This window comes from Hevea brasiliensis, unplaced genomic scaffold (assembly GCF_030052815.1).
Source record: "Hevea brasiliensis isolate MT/VB/25A 57/8 unplaced genomic scaffold, ASM3005281v1 Scaf619, whole genome shotgun sequence".
Lineage (NCBI taxonomy): Eukaryota > Viridiplantae > Streptophyta > Magnoliopsida > Malpighiales > Euphorbiaceae > Hevea > Hevea brasiliensis.
The window spans coordinates 1-16,173 of record NW_026615161.1 but is presented as its reverse complement, the minus strand read 5'-3'; the positions used below and the strand labels follow the sequence as shown (position 1 = coordinate 16,173).

Genomic DNA, 16,173 nt, shown 5'->3' with positions numbered 1-16,173 from the left:
TGAGGTACTAAACTGAAGCACTCTTATATTAACCGAGGAATAACGCAGAATCTAAAAGCAAAGAATTACAGAAGAAGACGAGACAAAATCTTGTACTCCGCATGTGACTTCCTAGCAATACTTCTTTTTATACTCCCAAGTACATTATTTCCCATGAATCTAAAGCCTAAGCTCTGATACCACTCTTGTCATGACTCAACTTATGGGTCGGACCTGCACTAGAACCTGGGCCGGCATAAAGCCCTCGAGGCCGGTAGTAAGCCTTACTATTCCCAAATCCATGACCAAGCCCACAATTTAGGCCCAACATGCATATAAAATAATTTAAATTAACTATTATAATTTTATTTCGGACCAACTTAACTGAATAATTATCAGAAATTAAAATTAGGGAAGCCCAGCTCAACCCCGTTGTATCATTCACAAACTATTTAAAAATCATAAAAATTTTCATTTAGTAATACAAAAACTTAAATTCACACAGTCCCTGACAAGATCAATACTACTGCTAGTACATACAGAGTTCTAAATTACAAATTTAGAAAATAATAATACAATTAAGTAATTATCGATAACATGCGAGAAAAGAAGCAGGTTATTCTGAAAAAGGTCTCCTTCTGTAGCCTGGAAAAAAAATAGGGTGAACAGAAGTGAGCGTTCGACTCAGAGAGTAAAATACCAATTTTAAGTACAATTTATATAGCTATTTAAAACTAATGCCTCCTAACAGTGAAATGCAACACCATCATACATATCCATACAAGTCACATCATAACAGCAAAAAGGTAATTTGGAGCACACACGCACTCAATAATATTCAAACTGTACATATACGGGAGCTGATCCCCTATACAGCTCTCTTAATCCAACCTCAGTTAGCGAGTGTCTCTCAAGCTGGACTTTCGCTTAATGAACCAAATGTGGGGCCTAGCGAGTGTCTCTCGAGCCGTGCTTACCTCGACTTATCCATAAGAGGACTGAGTACCAACGAGTATCTCTCAAGCCGTGTCTACCTGTCCTATCCATAATCAATACCACATACCACACGCACACCAATGCACGCACACTGCTCCAAATTACCATAAACAACATCCATGGCACTTTATCCATTAAGAATGCAATATAAGATGAGCCTAGGATCTAACTACATAGATACATATTTATAAGTGATGCATGAGCATGTTAAAACATATAATAATATTGAAATTATAATTAAAATTAATATTTTATTCACTGTACACCAGAGATTACTGTAGAAGTTGGGTGTAGGAAGATGGTTGACCCTTATCACCTACATAATTTTATTATGAATTTATTAGTGCTAATTCAAATAAAAATAATTTTAAAGAGGCAACACACCCTAATTTATGCCGAAAATTTAGTAGAATTTTTCTTATACTTAAGACCTACCCAACCTGTAAAAAGATTTAAATAACACTTATAAATCTCAATTTCCACAACAAAATCTCATCAACATCATATGGTCTCTCCTGAGCCCTCCAAATCAAACAATAGTCATAAACTTGAAAACTTACATTTTAGTCCCTATAATTGACGTTTTGTAACAATCCACTCAAACAAGCTCTAAAAATTCTAAAATTTTTTCTCACGGTCCTTAATAGGTTTATAAGACTATTGCAAAAAGAATTATAATTTTATAATCACCCACGAATATTTTATGAATTTTTATTCTAAATCGGTATTAGCCGGAAATGAGCAACTTGGAGTTCGGGCTTACCTATGTCAATTCTGATACCTAGAACGTTTCCAGAACATCTGTAAATGCTAGGATTAACTATAATATTGACCACATTCTGAGACGGGCCATCAGACAGCTGGATCTGACTGAAAATGCGATCCCGGTGCTGGTGAGCTATCCTCGATTCAATTGGACCTAAATTAATTTCAAATTTTGTTATTAATTATCATAAAATTATTTTTAATTTTAAAAATCGAAAAAGTTCGAAAATCTCACTAAATGTTATGGACCGTCTGATTATCGCCTTTTTCAAAAGGTGTCTGATTGGAGCGGAACCGGTCCTATTTTAAAGATTTCGCTGTCTTGAGTCCATCGGTGGTCTCGGATTTTTGATCCAATGGTCGGATCACCGGGAAAATGGCCGAAAAGCTCGAAACCCATATGCTTTTCTTCCAACTTTCCCTCATCGGATCTTCTCCCTCCGGCCACCATTGGAGGCGAGGTTAGTTGGGTCTTGAAGCTTGTTTGTGCCAGGAGTTAAACGGGCCCAGCCTCGTCGGAAATAACCACCAGATGACGTCGGAATGAAGCTTGAAAGTGGCGGCCTCGCACATGTGTCCACCTCCCTCTCTCTTTGAAACTAGCCTCCATAGCAGCCCTTTGCCGCCTTGCCTGCTGCCGTTGAGGCTCGCCGAAGCATGCTGGAGACTCACCGGTCTTCATCATAGGCAATGATGTCCTTTGCTGGCTAGAAAAACAAAGAAAGGGAGAGAAGGAGTGGGTGAAAGAGAGAGTTGCGTACGGGTGAGGGATGGTTGCATGAGTCTGTTTCAAAATTCCCATTTCATTTTTTCTTTTTTTTAATTTTGCATTTCACGCTGCCCAAACCAACATCACTTCCATCAATTTTTCATTTCTTTTATTTTATATATATATAATTATAATATAATATTTTTAACTTTTAAAATATATAATATTTTATTAAAATAACTTTATTAAATTTCCATTTAAAATAATATTTAATTATTATTAATATTTAAAATAAACCCTTACTTAATAAATAATTAAACATAATAATATTATTAATCATAATATTAGTAATTATACTAAAATTAAAAAAAATGTTAAAACATAAAACTATAATCTAAATTCAATAATCCAAAAGATTAAATCTAAAACTTTATAATAATCTTATAAAATATATTAAAATAACATAATAAGTATTAAAATAATATTTAAATGCTATAAAAAAATATAAAATCCATATTTTAAATTTTCAGGTTATTACATTCTTAATAAATTTTAGTGATTAACTTATAGTTTATTCATTCTTATAATTATTTTAAAATTATAATTTTTAATCAATATGTCATATACGTAACATAGAATTTATTTTTAAATCGAAAGAGAAGAAAATGAAAAATTATTATTTAACTATTATATTTTAATGGGAATAATTATTTAATGAATTTATTTAAAAAATATAATATTTAATTTCTCTATTTTTAGTTTGTGAATCATTTAATCATTTTCATTATTTTTTTAATCAAATTAATTAAAATAGATAGAATAGTTATTGATAAATACTAAATAATTAATATATTTAAAATTAAAAGGATTAAATAATTATATTATTTAAATTATATTAAACGAAAAAATTGAGTTAAAAAAATTTACTTTAAAATAAACTAAAAAATAAAGAGCTAAACAATATATTTTAAATAAAAATAATTAAGTATTTAATTTTATTAAAATATAAGATTAAATATTAATTTAAAAAAAATACAAATAGTCCCCAGACGCGGAAATTGAATCAATTGCAATTAACAATATTTGAGTCAGTGCAACATTTTCTGCCACATGTTACCCAAAAGAAGAAACAAGTAAGAAAACGGGTCGGGTGAAACCGTCAATCCAAGTGATTAGCCTTTGGCCATTGACTTTGTTCCTTCATGTATAAAAGCCAACACGAGTTGTGGCGGGACTGACTCCGAGAGGAGGCTTCAACGTGATTCGAGTTGCGAGACATCCACGCCGTGCCCAAAAACGACACGAAATCGCACCTTGATAGGCCTAACCTTTGACTGCTCAACGCGCGTAATTTGATCTAAAATTTTTATTTTTATAAGACCTGTTCCTCCTCATATATAAACTTGAATTCCATCTCCAGCTGCCTCAACAACACCCTTTCCTCTCTTCTTCTCTTTCTCTCCGTAGAATTTGCAGTAATGAAGAATCGAGGGTCTGCCAAAATCTCTGTCAAATGGATCCCGATCCTCTGTGTCTTTTGTTTTGCTCTTGGAATTATCTTCTCTAACAGGTTCCTCTTTCTCAATCTCTGTTTTTTTTTTTGGGTGCTTTTTCATGGATTAAGGGTTGTGCTTCCTTCTTTCTTATTCTATCCTTTTTGCCGTTCGAGTTAAGTTGCTTTGATTGTGAACTTGGATCGCGTTTTTGCAGGGCGTGGGATGCACCTGAGTCCAACGGTCAGCTCATAGCGCAGGGTCGTCAAGAACAAGAGTTGCAAGTTGTCTCCGAAGATTCCACAGCTCAGAAGGTTTGTGTCATCTCGCAAATCATCAAATGTGTTTTATTTGCTCTATTAAATTTTTAGGTTCTGAAATTTCATATCTTTGTCTTTTTGTTTTTAGATACTTTCACATGATAAAAATGTAATGGGCGAAGTCTTGAAAACCCATGAAGCAATTCAGTGAGTTCATAATAGCTCTGGATTTTATTATTTCTATGTTGGTTGACATCTTGGTTCACCTTTGTCCATTTCTTGGAGTTCTGCCAGATCGCTAGACAAGTCAATTGCAATGGTTCAAATGCAGTTAGCAGCATCTAGGAGTTCTCAGGAAATGAGCTTGGATGGCTCCGCTGCCTTGTCTCATGATGGCCCACCCCGGCAGAAAGTTTTCATGGTTATTGGGATTAATACAGCTTTTAGCAGTAGAAAGAGGCGTGATTCTGTCAGAGAGACTTGGATGCCTCAAGGTTTTTTTGTGATTTTGAAAACTTTGTTTTCTTTTAGGTGTTCTACGACTGGTCATGTTATAAAGGTTCAACTGGTTTTTCTTGTTTGATTAGGAGAGAAGCTTCTTCAATTGGAGCGTGAGAAGGGGATTGTTATTCGCTTCATGATTGGCCATAGGTGAATCTTTCTTATTCTTTGAATCCTCTAAGCATTCATTTTGTGTTGGTAGGAAAGGCTTTAGTATGCCGTAGGTGTAGACAATTGTATTTCTCTTAGAAATAAATTTATTGCTCTTTTGTTGCATCTAGGTCAGTTAATTTTAATGTCAGTCTGAGTGTCAATATGAATGAATGCATGTGCTATTACTAAAGAGCATCTGACTCTAAATCTGTACAAAAAACTTGCACTTTCGCAGTAGATTATTTCTTTTGTCCTTGATATTTTAGCTTTCATGAATTCTACCTGCTCTTGAAGCAAATTGGGAGAAGCTCTCTCATCAATGCCAGAATGAACTGATTCATATGCCATCAGAAAAGGCAATCTCACTCTAAACCTATACAAACACTACTTCATTTACAACATCGGCTGTCTTTAATGGACAAGACTGCATTACTAAAGCAAATAGTTAATTTTATTCGTGTTGTATTCACTTGGAATCTCCTGCAAATCTATAGGGAACTAACATATTTGCTTTTTCAAAGGCCTATTTATAGAATGATGTTCTTCTGTTAACTAACTATGACCTGTGCAACATTTTACACTATTGTATTTGCTTCTAGTGAATGTGTGTGTCCCAAGATATATAGTATAATCCTTTGCTTTCTATGTTTTAATAGTTCTTCATGTAGTATCTTCCTTTGTGTTCCAATAGTTGCATATTTTGGTTGGACTCATGCTTCTTGTCCAACCTCAGTAACTAATTAAATAAACTCATGCTAGCATAAAATATTTTAAAGGATAAAATTTAACAATTATTTGAAAGTGTATGCTACTTGCTATGTACTAGTACTACTATCCCTTAGTTGTAGATGTAGAATGTAAGTTTAAGATCAACTGATTTTCTTCTTAGATATAGGTTGAAACTGCCTTGATTTTCATTTATTGCAAGTGGTATGAACTCTTTGGTGAATCTGTCATCATTATTCTGCAGAATCTGCAAATCTGTAAGTAGGAGCATTTGCTATACCTCATGATACTGGTCTATAAAACATCCATTAGCGTTCACATTCTCATTCATTGCAATGTTTGAACAAGAAGAAATGGAAAGAACACTTGCACTGAATAAAAGCTGCTGCTTTACCCAGTATAATCTTTTTCGCCCTGAAGAGATGGCTAATCAAGAAAATCGGCCAATGTCAGAGGCCTATATTGACAAAAACAATAATCCCTCTGCTGATATGACTTTGTACAAAGCTATTCTAACATAAAATTTCTCTGTTGTGTTGATTTGGGAACTGACCTTAATGATATGAGTATTCATTGTTTCAGTGCGACATCCAACAGCATTTTAGATAGAGCCATTGATTCAGAAGATCATCAGCATAAGGATTTCCTTAGGCTGGTAAGAATTTTGACGCGATATGTTTGTATATATTTGCTAAGACCTTGGGTGATTATTTTGGTCACATTATTTTACTATTTTGTAGGAGCATGTTGAAGGATACCATGAATTGTCTGCAAAAACAAAAATTTTCTTCTCCACTGCAGTTGCTAAGTGGGATGCTGAATTCTATGTCAAGGTGGATGATGATGTCCATGTTAATCTAGGTAGACATTGTCTCTTAGCACCTTTATAACATCATGTTGTTGAAACAGTTTCATTTTGCTGAAGATGATTTTTACGCTTGTTTCTGTAGGCATGCTAGCTGCTACTTTAGCACGGCATCGTTCAAAACCCAGGGTGTACATTGGCTGTATGAAGTCTGGGCCTGTTCTTGCTCAAAAGTAATCCTCTTGGACCTCTTATATTGATGAGAGTATAAATGCTCTTTAGCTTTGTCCTTCAAAGTTGTGATGCATGTTTCTTTTGAATTTTTTGTCAATTCTTCAGGAATGTCAAATATCATGAACCAGAGTATTGGAAATTTGGAGAGGAAGGGAACAAATATTTCCGACATGCAACTGGACAGATATATGCAATCTCAAAGGATCTCGCCACATATATCTCAATCAACCAGTAAGGATAGCTATTCTTTTGTGGAACTAAACAGGCCTAATTTGCTGCCTTCTGAGCTACCATATATACAGTCTTGGCTCCATTTTGAATGAATGGATACTGTGATTTGGGGATTTATACTGGGCTAAAATGTTTTGTGTACCTTTTCTGACATCAAATACTTTCAAACATCAATTTCCAAATGGTCTTTTGTTTTGGCCATGGCGAAAAAAGTACCTCTAAAGATCATATTTGATGAATATGGCTGAAACAGATTGGTTTTTAGGTCCATCTAGTGCAGAAACCCGAAAGGGTACTAGATGCAACACTTTTTGGTATTTGCACATAAAATTTATTCTTCCAAAAGCAACTGTTAAAGTTCTGTGTTCATTTATTGCTAATGCAGGCCCATATTGCACAAGTATGCTAATGAAGATGTGTCACTTGGATCATGGTTTATTGGTCTTGAGGTTGAGCACATTGACGAACGCAACATGTGCTGTGGAACTCCACCAGGTACTGTTTTGAGGGGAGGGGCGGGGGCGTTGTGGAATAAGTCTATTGTTGAGATTTTAATAATCATTTAAACTTCATCTGTTCAGTATATTTTCTTTTTTTGTTGAGTTCCTCTTCTTTTTGCCTTTCCCCTCTCCCTAAATTTTCTGTATGTATTTTTAACTTGTATTTATTGCTGCTTTTGCAGATTGTGAGTGGAAGGCACAGGCAGGTAATGTATGCATTGCATCTTTTGACTGGAGCTGCAGTGGAATATGCAAATCAGTGGAGAAGATCAAATTTGTTCATGGAAGATGTGGTGAAGGTGATGGAGCTGTATGGAGTGCTCTCTTCTAGATTAAAGTTGGATGATGTTACTTGGGCAAATGAAGATGAGTTATGTATTTATTATCATGGTCTACAAAATGGTGTGAGGCAGTTGAGGGTTCAGTTAGAGAAAGCACAGCGTGGTAAATACTATACAGTTTTCCAAATTTATTGCTTCTTTTGTTTGTTGGAGATGCTTTGCAAGAGTTTGGAGGAAGATCTTGTGCAGTGTTTTACACGGGAGCTTTTCTTTCAAGATGCTAGTTGTTGCACAGACATGGTTTGTAGAAGAGTGTATTCAACACACCTTACTCGATAATTTATAGAGTGTGGAAGGATACAATACAGAAGTATGTATACAAATCATTATACGTTTACATGGTAGCTGAATAGCTCTTTCATTCTGTTTCCCCTCCCCTTCCCTCCCCAAGGAAAAAAAAAATACTAGGTAAAAAAAAAAAAGAATCTGATTTGATTAGAATTTGTTTAGCCAGATGTAACTGGTTGTAGATCCTTCAAATTAGCAATACAATACGTAGTTTACTAGAAAATAGATGGCCGTGCTGCAAGTTTCATAATCTATTTGTGCAAATTGAAGCTCCATTTGTTTATTGCCTTCTGTTATAGTGCCATTGTATTTTACAATAGCCATAAAAAAAGAAAGGAAGGAAAAAAAGAACCAAGGTGATCAAATGAAGCCTTATATTTCCAGCGATTTATGAGCTTCACTTTTGGTATAGGACTGCCAACCATAATTAATTTGTAATTAAAGTTATTAGTTATTATACTATTGGTGGGTAAATATCACATGAGGTTAAGTGTTTTCATAAAAATTAGTAAAATTTCAGTTTTTTTATAAAACTCTTTGAAATTCAATTTTGATTTTATAAAGTTACTGGGATCATGTCTTCTTAAGAATATTTTGGATATATAATTCTATTTTGGCAATAATGTTTCATTTCAGTTGAAAATGTAGTCAGATGTTTGGAGTGATAAAAGTGATTAAGGGTGATGACTCATCTCACTAGAGAACTTTGCATATAATTTTATTACTATTAATGAATATCTCCGTGATTTCTAATGGGCACAGACATTCCAAATAATTCAATGATATAATTTTTTATTATCTGCATATGGTTTTTTTTTTTTCTTAGGTGTTCATTTTGTATCAATTTTTAGTTTAATGTTTTTATTCAATGATCATGGTTATTGGCAAGAACTTATTAAATCAATCATTTGGGTCATAATAAATTAAAAGTTGACCTAGAGCCTTGAGCTGTAACACCCCAAAAATTTTAAATTTATTATTTTATGAGTAATATTGGTATTTTAATTTTTATTTAAATTTTAAGAAATTATTTGAGATTTTTCGGATTTTAAAAATCGGGTTCGATTTTCCGAAAATATAAACTTTGATGATTTTTAAAAATTAATTTAAAGACCACGTGGCAAAACTAAAAATATATTTGGAATCTACGAATTTTTCTGAGTTTTCTGAAATTTTTTCAGAATTTTTGGACCTCGTTTTCGGTCCCGAGGCAGAGTAAAAATTTAAAATTTTGTATCCTGAATCGGACCGGCCGAATCGAACCAGACCGGATCGGACCGGTCGAATCGGACCGGCCTTTTCTTTTTCTTCCTTCTTCCTCCCGCGCGCGTCCGACCTCCTCCCCTTCTCTCTCTCTTTTCTCTCTCCTCCCTCCTCCCCTTGCCGCGCCGCCACCTCCCCTGCCTTCCCACCTTGCCCGCGCGCCGCCTCAGCCCTCCCCCACGGCCGGCCGCTGCCTGGAACGCCGGAAAACGGCCCCAGAAATAACGCGCAGCGCGCGCGCGACGTTACGATTTCCCGGCCAAAATTCAGCCGATCCGGCCACCAATTGGACCGGGTCTTGTGTCTAAAATCATCTACTCGTCGAGAGCTTTCCATAGACACCAAAAACACAGAAATCCATTGAGCGGTTTGTCCAATTTTTGCCCGGGAAGTTTTAGCCCATTTTGACTTTCGGGCTAGATTTCTCACAAACCGTGAATCCCACGAGAAAACCGAGAGTACCAGAGCGCTCCACTCGTCGAGAGCTTCGCGGCGACATAAATTTCAAATTTTTCCGACACCGTTTTTCGGTGGGTCCCACGGAACTTCGCAGTGTTTTTCCGAGCATTAAATGAGCTTAGAAAATTCTGAAAAATTTATGAACTAACCCCCGTGTTGTGGGCTTCGTGTAGGTATCCTCAATTCTCGGAAATTCGGCGATTGGACCGTTCGCAAATTTCGGGCATGGACTGTTCTGGAAAAGTCTCCGAATTGGACCGAGGTTTTGGCTACCCCCCCATTGTCAGACATCCCGAGCGCGTCCCCAAAGTCAGAATCGGCAAAGGTAAACCCGAACCTTGCTTTTTCGTAATTTTCTAGTGCTTAAATAGGATTAAAAATCCATAAAATATTCGTGGTAGCTCAGAAAATTATGATTCTTTTTGCAATAGACTAGTAATATTGCTAAGGACCGCGGGGCAAAGTTTTAGAATTTTTAGAGCTTGTTTGGGTAGTTTTTGCAAAAATGATCAATTATAAGGACTAAATTGAAATTTTACATATTGTGATGGATGATTGATTTGATGGGCCTAGGAGGGGCTGTGTGATGAGATTGAGTTGTGGATATATGGGTTGTGAATATAGAAGTGTGTTTTGAGCCCTTTTGCAGGTTGGGTAGGTCCTAGGTATAGGGGAGACTCTGCCGGATTTTCGGCACGACTTAGGACGTATTTGGTCTTTTCTTGATTGTATTGAGTCATTTGTATTAAAAAATTGTAATATAATTGTCAGGTGAGCCGAGACAGCCTTCTTCCTCCGCCCAGCCGCCACAGTGACCGTTGTCAAGTCTGTGAGTAAAATATTAATTTTAATTGTAATTTCACTATTATTATATGTTCAAGCATGCCCATGCATCACTTATATGCATATATCTATGTAGATAAACTTTAGGCACGATTTATGTTGCATTCATAACTGTGAAAATGCCATGTATGTTGCTGTAGTAATTTGGAGCAGTGTGCGTGCGTTAGCGTACGTGTGATGTGGTGTGGACTATGGATAGGATGGGTAGACATGGCTTGAGATCTTCGCTGGGACCCGGTCCTTCGGGGTAGACACGGCTTGAGTTCTTCGCTGGGACCCCGATTTGGTTTATTAAGCGAAAGTCCAGCTTGAGTTCTTGGCACCAAAGTTGGATTTAAGAGAGTCAGATAGGGGATCAGCTCCCATATATTATGATTGATACTACTGGGTGTGTGAGTGCTCCAAATTACCTTTTTGATGTTATGATGTGAATTTATTGCTGATGCTGCATTTCACTCTACAGGGTGCACTAGTTCTAGATAGTTATAGAGATTATGGTTAAAATTGATATTTTACTCTCTGAGTCGAACGCTCACTCCTGTTCAATATTTTTTTTTCCAGGCCACAGGAGGATATTTTTGAGGTTAACCTGCTTCCTTTCCTCGCAGGTTGTTTATCAATGTTTGTGTAATTTTATTAACTCCTAGATTTTCGCATGTGTTAGAAGTATTTATTTGATTTTGGTCTGTAATATTATTATCATGTTGGACCTGTAAACATATAATGATATGCCTGTTTGATGGATTGGATGAGGGAGCTGAGCTCCCATTTATTTTTATGCTGATGAGTATGTGAAGGGTGAGCTGAGCTCCCCAATTAATGATATATTTTGTTTACAGGTCGGGTGAGCCAAAAACTCCCCGTTGAAAGGTTCACTTTATGGCCGGACTCCGTCCGGTTGATTTCTTGATATTGGGCCCAAATGGGCCTTAGAGTTGGATTAATTAATATTTAGGCTTACTATGGGCCTCGCGGGCTTTAGGCTGGCCTAGGTCCTAGTGCCGATCCGGCCCATAGGTTGGGTCGTGACATGAGCATTATACAAAGATGTGTTATAAGAGTAACTTATTACGTTTTAGGTGAAATTGACACAACATGGGCATTTTTCTTAACAATAATGTAACACCCTAAAATTTTAAATTTTATTATTTTATGAACATTTTTGGTATTTTAATTTTATTTAAATTTTAGGAATTTTTTTTAGATTTTTCGGATTTTAAAAATCGGGTTTGATTTTTCGAAAATATAAACTTTGATGATTTTTAAAAATTAATTTAAAGACCACGTGGCAAAACTAAAAATATATTTGGAGTCTACGTATTTTTCTGAGTTTTCTGGAATTTTTTCGAAATTTTTGGACCTCGTTTTCGGTCCCGAGGCAGAGTAAAAATTCAAAATTTTGTATCCTGAATCGGACCGGCCGAATCGAACCGGACCGGATCGGACCGGTCGAATCGGACCGGCCTTTTCTTTTTCTTCCTTCTTCCTCCCGCGCGCGTCGACCTCTCTCCCTTCTCTCTCTCTTTTCTCTCTCCTCCCTCCTCCCCTTGCCGCGCCGCCGCCTCCCCTGCCTTCCCACCTCGCCGGCGCCTCACCTCGGTCCTCCCCCACGGCCGGCCGCCGCCTGGAACGCCGGAAAACGGCCTCTGAAGGGACGCGCAGCGCGCGCGCGACGTTTCAACTTCCCGGCCCAAATCCGGCCGATCCGGCCACCAATTGGACCGGGTCTTGTGTCTAAAATCATCTACTCGACGAGAGCTTTCCATAGACACCAAGAACACCGAAATCCATCGAGCGGTTTGTCCAATTTTTGCCCGGGAAGTTTTAGCCCATTTTGACTTTCGGGCTAGATTTCTCACAAACCGTGAATCCCACGAGAAAACCGAGAGTACCAGAGCGCTCCACTCGTCGAGAGCTTCGCGGCGACATAAATTTCAAATTTTTTCGACACCGTTTTTCGGTGGGTCCCACGGAACTTCGCAGTGTCTTTTCGAGCATTAAATGAGCTTAGAAAATTCTGAAAAATTTATGTACTAACCCCCGTGTTGTGGGCTTCGTGTAGGTATCCTCAATTCGCGAAAATTCGACAGTTGACCGAAGTGCGCAAATTTCGGGCGAATGGACCGTTCTGGAAAAGTCTCCGAATTGGATCAAGGTTTTGGCTACCCCCCATTGTCAGACATCCTGAGCGCGTTCCCGAAGTCGGAATCAGCAAAGGTAAACCCGAACCTTGCTTTTTCGTAATTTTCTAGTGCTTAAATAGGATTAAAAATCCATAAAATATTCGTGGTAGCTCAGAAAATTATGATTCTTTTTGCAATAACCTAGTAATATTGCTAAGGACCGCGGGGCAAAGTTTTAGAATTTTTAGAGCTTGTTTGGGTAGTTTTTGCAAAAATGATCAATTATAAGGACTAAATTGAAATTTTACATATTGTGATGGATGACTGATTTGATGGGCCCAGGAGGGGCTGTGTGATGTGATTGGGTTGTGGATATATGGATTGTGAATATAGAAGTGTGTTTTGAGCCCTTTTGCAGGTTGGGTAGGTCCTAGGTATAGGGGAGACTCTGCCGGATTTTCGGCACGACTTAGGACGTATTTGGTCTTTTCTTGATTGTATCGAGTCATTTATATTAAAAATTGTAATGTAATTGTCAGGTGAGCCGGGACAGCCTTCTTCCTCCGCCACAGTGACCGTTGTCAAGTCTGTGAGTAAAATATTAATTTTAATTGTAATTTCACTATTATTATATGTTCAAGTATGCCCATGCATCACTTATATGCATATATTTATGTAGTTAAACTCTAGGCACGATTTATGTTGCATTGATAACTGTTAAAGTGCCATGGATGTTGTTGTGGTAATTTGGAGCAGTGTGCATGCGTTGGCGTGCGTGTGATGTGGTGTGGACTATGGATAGGACGGGTAGTCACGGCTTGAGTTCTTCGCTGGGACCCGATCCTTCAAGGGGTAGTCACGGCTTGAGTTCTTCGCTGGGACCCTCGATTTGGTTTATTAAGCGAAAGTCCGGCTTGAGTTCTTCGCTGGCACCAGGTTGGATTTAAGAGAGCTGTATAGGGGATCAGCTCCCATATATTATGACTGATACTACAGGGTGTGTGAGTGCTCCAAATTACCTTTTTGATGTTATGATGTGAAAATGTTGTTGATGTTGCATATCACTCTCTACAGTGCATTAGTTTTAGATAGTTATAGAGATTATGGTTAAAATTGATATTTTACTCTCTGAGTCGAACGCTCACTCCTGTTCAATATTTTTTTCAGGCTACAGGAGGATTTTATTGTGGTTAACCTGCTTTTCTCCTTCGCAGGTTGTTTATCAATATTTGTGTAATTTTATTTACTCCTAGAATTTCTGCATGTGTTAGAAATGTTGATCTGATTTGGGTCTGTAAACTAAATTGTTATTTTGGACCTGTAAACTTAATATCCTATGTATGTTTGATGGATTGGATGAGGGAGCTAAGCTCCCATTTATTTTTATGCTGATGAGTATATGGAGGGTGAGCTGAGCTCCCCAATTGAGTATTTATTGTGTTTACAGGTCGGGTGAGTCAAAAACTCCCCGTTGGTAGGTCCATTTTATGGCCGGACTCTGTCCGGTTGATTTCTTGAATTTGGGCCCAAATGGGCCTTAGAGTTGGGTTAAGTGAATAGTTAGGCTTACTACGGGCCTCAGGGGCTTTAGGCTGGCCCATGTCCTAGTGCCGGTCCGGCCAATGGGTTGGGTCATGACAAATAATTACTGTAGTAGCCATTTTGAAGGCATTATGGCATTAAAATTTTCAAAGTTTTGTCAAGACTTAATTTAGAACTCAATTACTTGTCATATTTTGTTTAGTATTGCTAGTTAAAAATTAAAAATTTACAGGTTACTTTATTGACCCGTCAATTATTTTATATATAAAATTATTTTATTTTATAATTATTTAATAAGATTCTAAACTCAAAGAAAATGCCTGATGAATGGAGGAAGAGTATTTTAGTACCTATTTTTAAAAATAAGGGAGACATACAGAGTTGCTCAAACTATAGGGGAATTAAACTCATGAGCCATACTATGGAGTTGTGGGAGAGAGTTGTGGAGCATCAACTACGTCATGATACTTCTATCTCTCTCAATCAATTTGGTTTCATGCCCGGTCGTTCAACTATGGAAGCGATCTTTCTCATTAGAAGCTTGATGGAGAAATATAGAGATGTAAAGAAAGATCTACACATGGTTTTTATTGATTTGGAGAAGGCTTATGATAGTGTTCCAAGAGAGGTCTTATGGAATGTGTTAGAACAAAAGAGGGTATCTATTAGGCACATACAAGTATTGAAAGATATGTATGAAGGAGTAACTACTATTGTGCGCACAGTGGGAGGGGACACAAGAGATTTTCCGATCTCAATTGGATTACACTAAGGATCAGCCATAAGCCCTTACCTTTTTACATTAGTTTTAGATGAACTGACGAAGCATATACAAGAGAGTATTCCTTGGTGCATGATGTTTGCGGATGATATTGTTCTGATAGATGAGACACGAGAATGAGTCAATAGGAAGCTAGAACTTTGGAAAAGCACTCTAGAGTCAAAGGGTTTTAAGTTAAGTAGAACGAAGACAGAATACATGCATTGCAAGTTCAGTGAAGGCCAAACTGGTGATAGGGAAGGAGTTAGTTTGAATGGAGTGGTACTGCTCCAAAGTAATCACTTTAAATATCTAGGCTCAGTCCTTCAAGTAGATGAGGGATGTGAGGAGGATGTTAGTCATAGGATTAAAGCCGGATGGTTGAAGTGGAGACGTGCCACGGGAGTTTTATGTGATCGTAAGATTCCCAATAAATTAAAAGAAAAATTTTCCGCAATCTGACCATACGACCGCTATGTTATATGGTAGTGAGTGTTGGGCCTTTGAAAAGAGTCGTATACATCTAAGTTAAGAGTTGCAGAGATGAGAATGTTAAGGTGGATGAGTGGCCATACTAGACTAGATAAAGTCCGTAATGAAAGTATTAGAGAAAAGGTAGGAGTGGTGCCAATTGAAGATAAGTTGAGAGAAGGGAGATTAAGGTGGTTTGGTCATGTGAAGCGTAGACATACGGAGGCTCCAGTTAGACAAGTAGAGCACATTAGGTTAGAGGATAGAAAGAAAAAAAGAGGTAGACCTAAATTGACTTGGAGGAGAGTAGTACAACATGACTTAGAAGTATTACACATTTCTGAGGATTTAACCCAAAATCGTTCAGAGTGGAAAAAGCGAATCCATATAGCCGACCCCAAATTTTTGGGATAAAGGCTTAGTTGAGTTGAGTTGAGTTGTGTTTATAATTATTTTTTTAAAATAAAGTGCATAAAAAGTATTTAGTCACACCTCTCATTATCAAACCCTTTAATTTCCTTCATTTTTTCTCTGCCAACTAGTTAAATAATTTTATTTATAAAATAATTTATTATATAATGTGTCAACGTACAAGTTATTAATTTTTAATTATAATAATTTTTATAAAATTAAATTAAAATTTAATAACTTTCATAAAAATACTCATAAAATTAAATAATACATATGATAAACAGCTATTATTAGTACGCGGCTTTTGTATGCAGTCGGGT

The 16,173-nt window shown here is 37.0% G+C and overlaps 1 protein-coding gene across 1 annotated transcript; it reads left to right on the top strand.

The window, feature by feature from the left end:
• Window positions 1-3,667: 3,667 nt before the first annotated feature.
• Window positions 3,668-8,264, top strand: LOC110647183 (beta-1,3-galactosyltransferase 7). The gene is made up of 12 exons (XM_021800899.2): window positions 3,668-3,796; window positions 3,917-4,019; window positions 4,160-4,256; window positions 4,351-4,409; window positions 4,497-4,696; window positions 4,790-4,853; window positions 6,165-6,237; window positions 6,323-6,443; window positions 6,533-6,620; window positions 6,727-6,852; window positions 7,238-7,347; window positions 7,535-8,264. Exons 2-12 carry the CDS (start codon window positions 3,928-3,930, stop codon window positions 7,681-7,683), a joined length of 1,179 nt encoding a protein of 392 aa, XP_021656591.1. The 5' UTR covers window positions 3,668-3,796; window positions 3,917-3,927; the 3' UTR covers window positions 7,684-8,264.
• The last annotated feature ends 7,909 nt before the right edge of the window (window positions 8,265-16,173 follow it).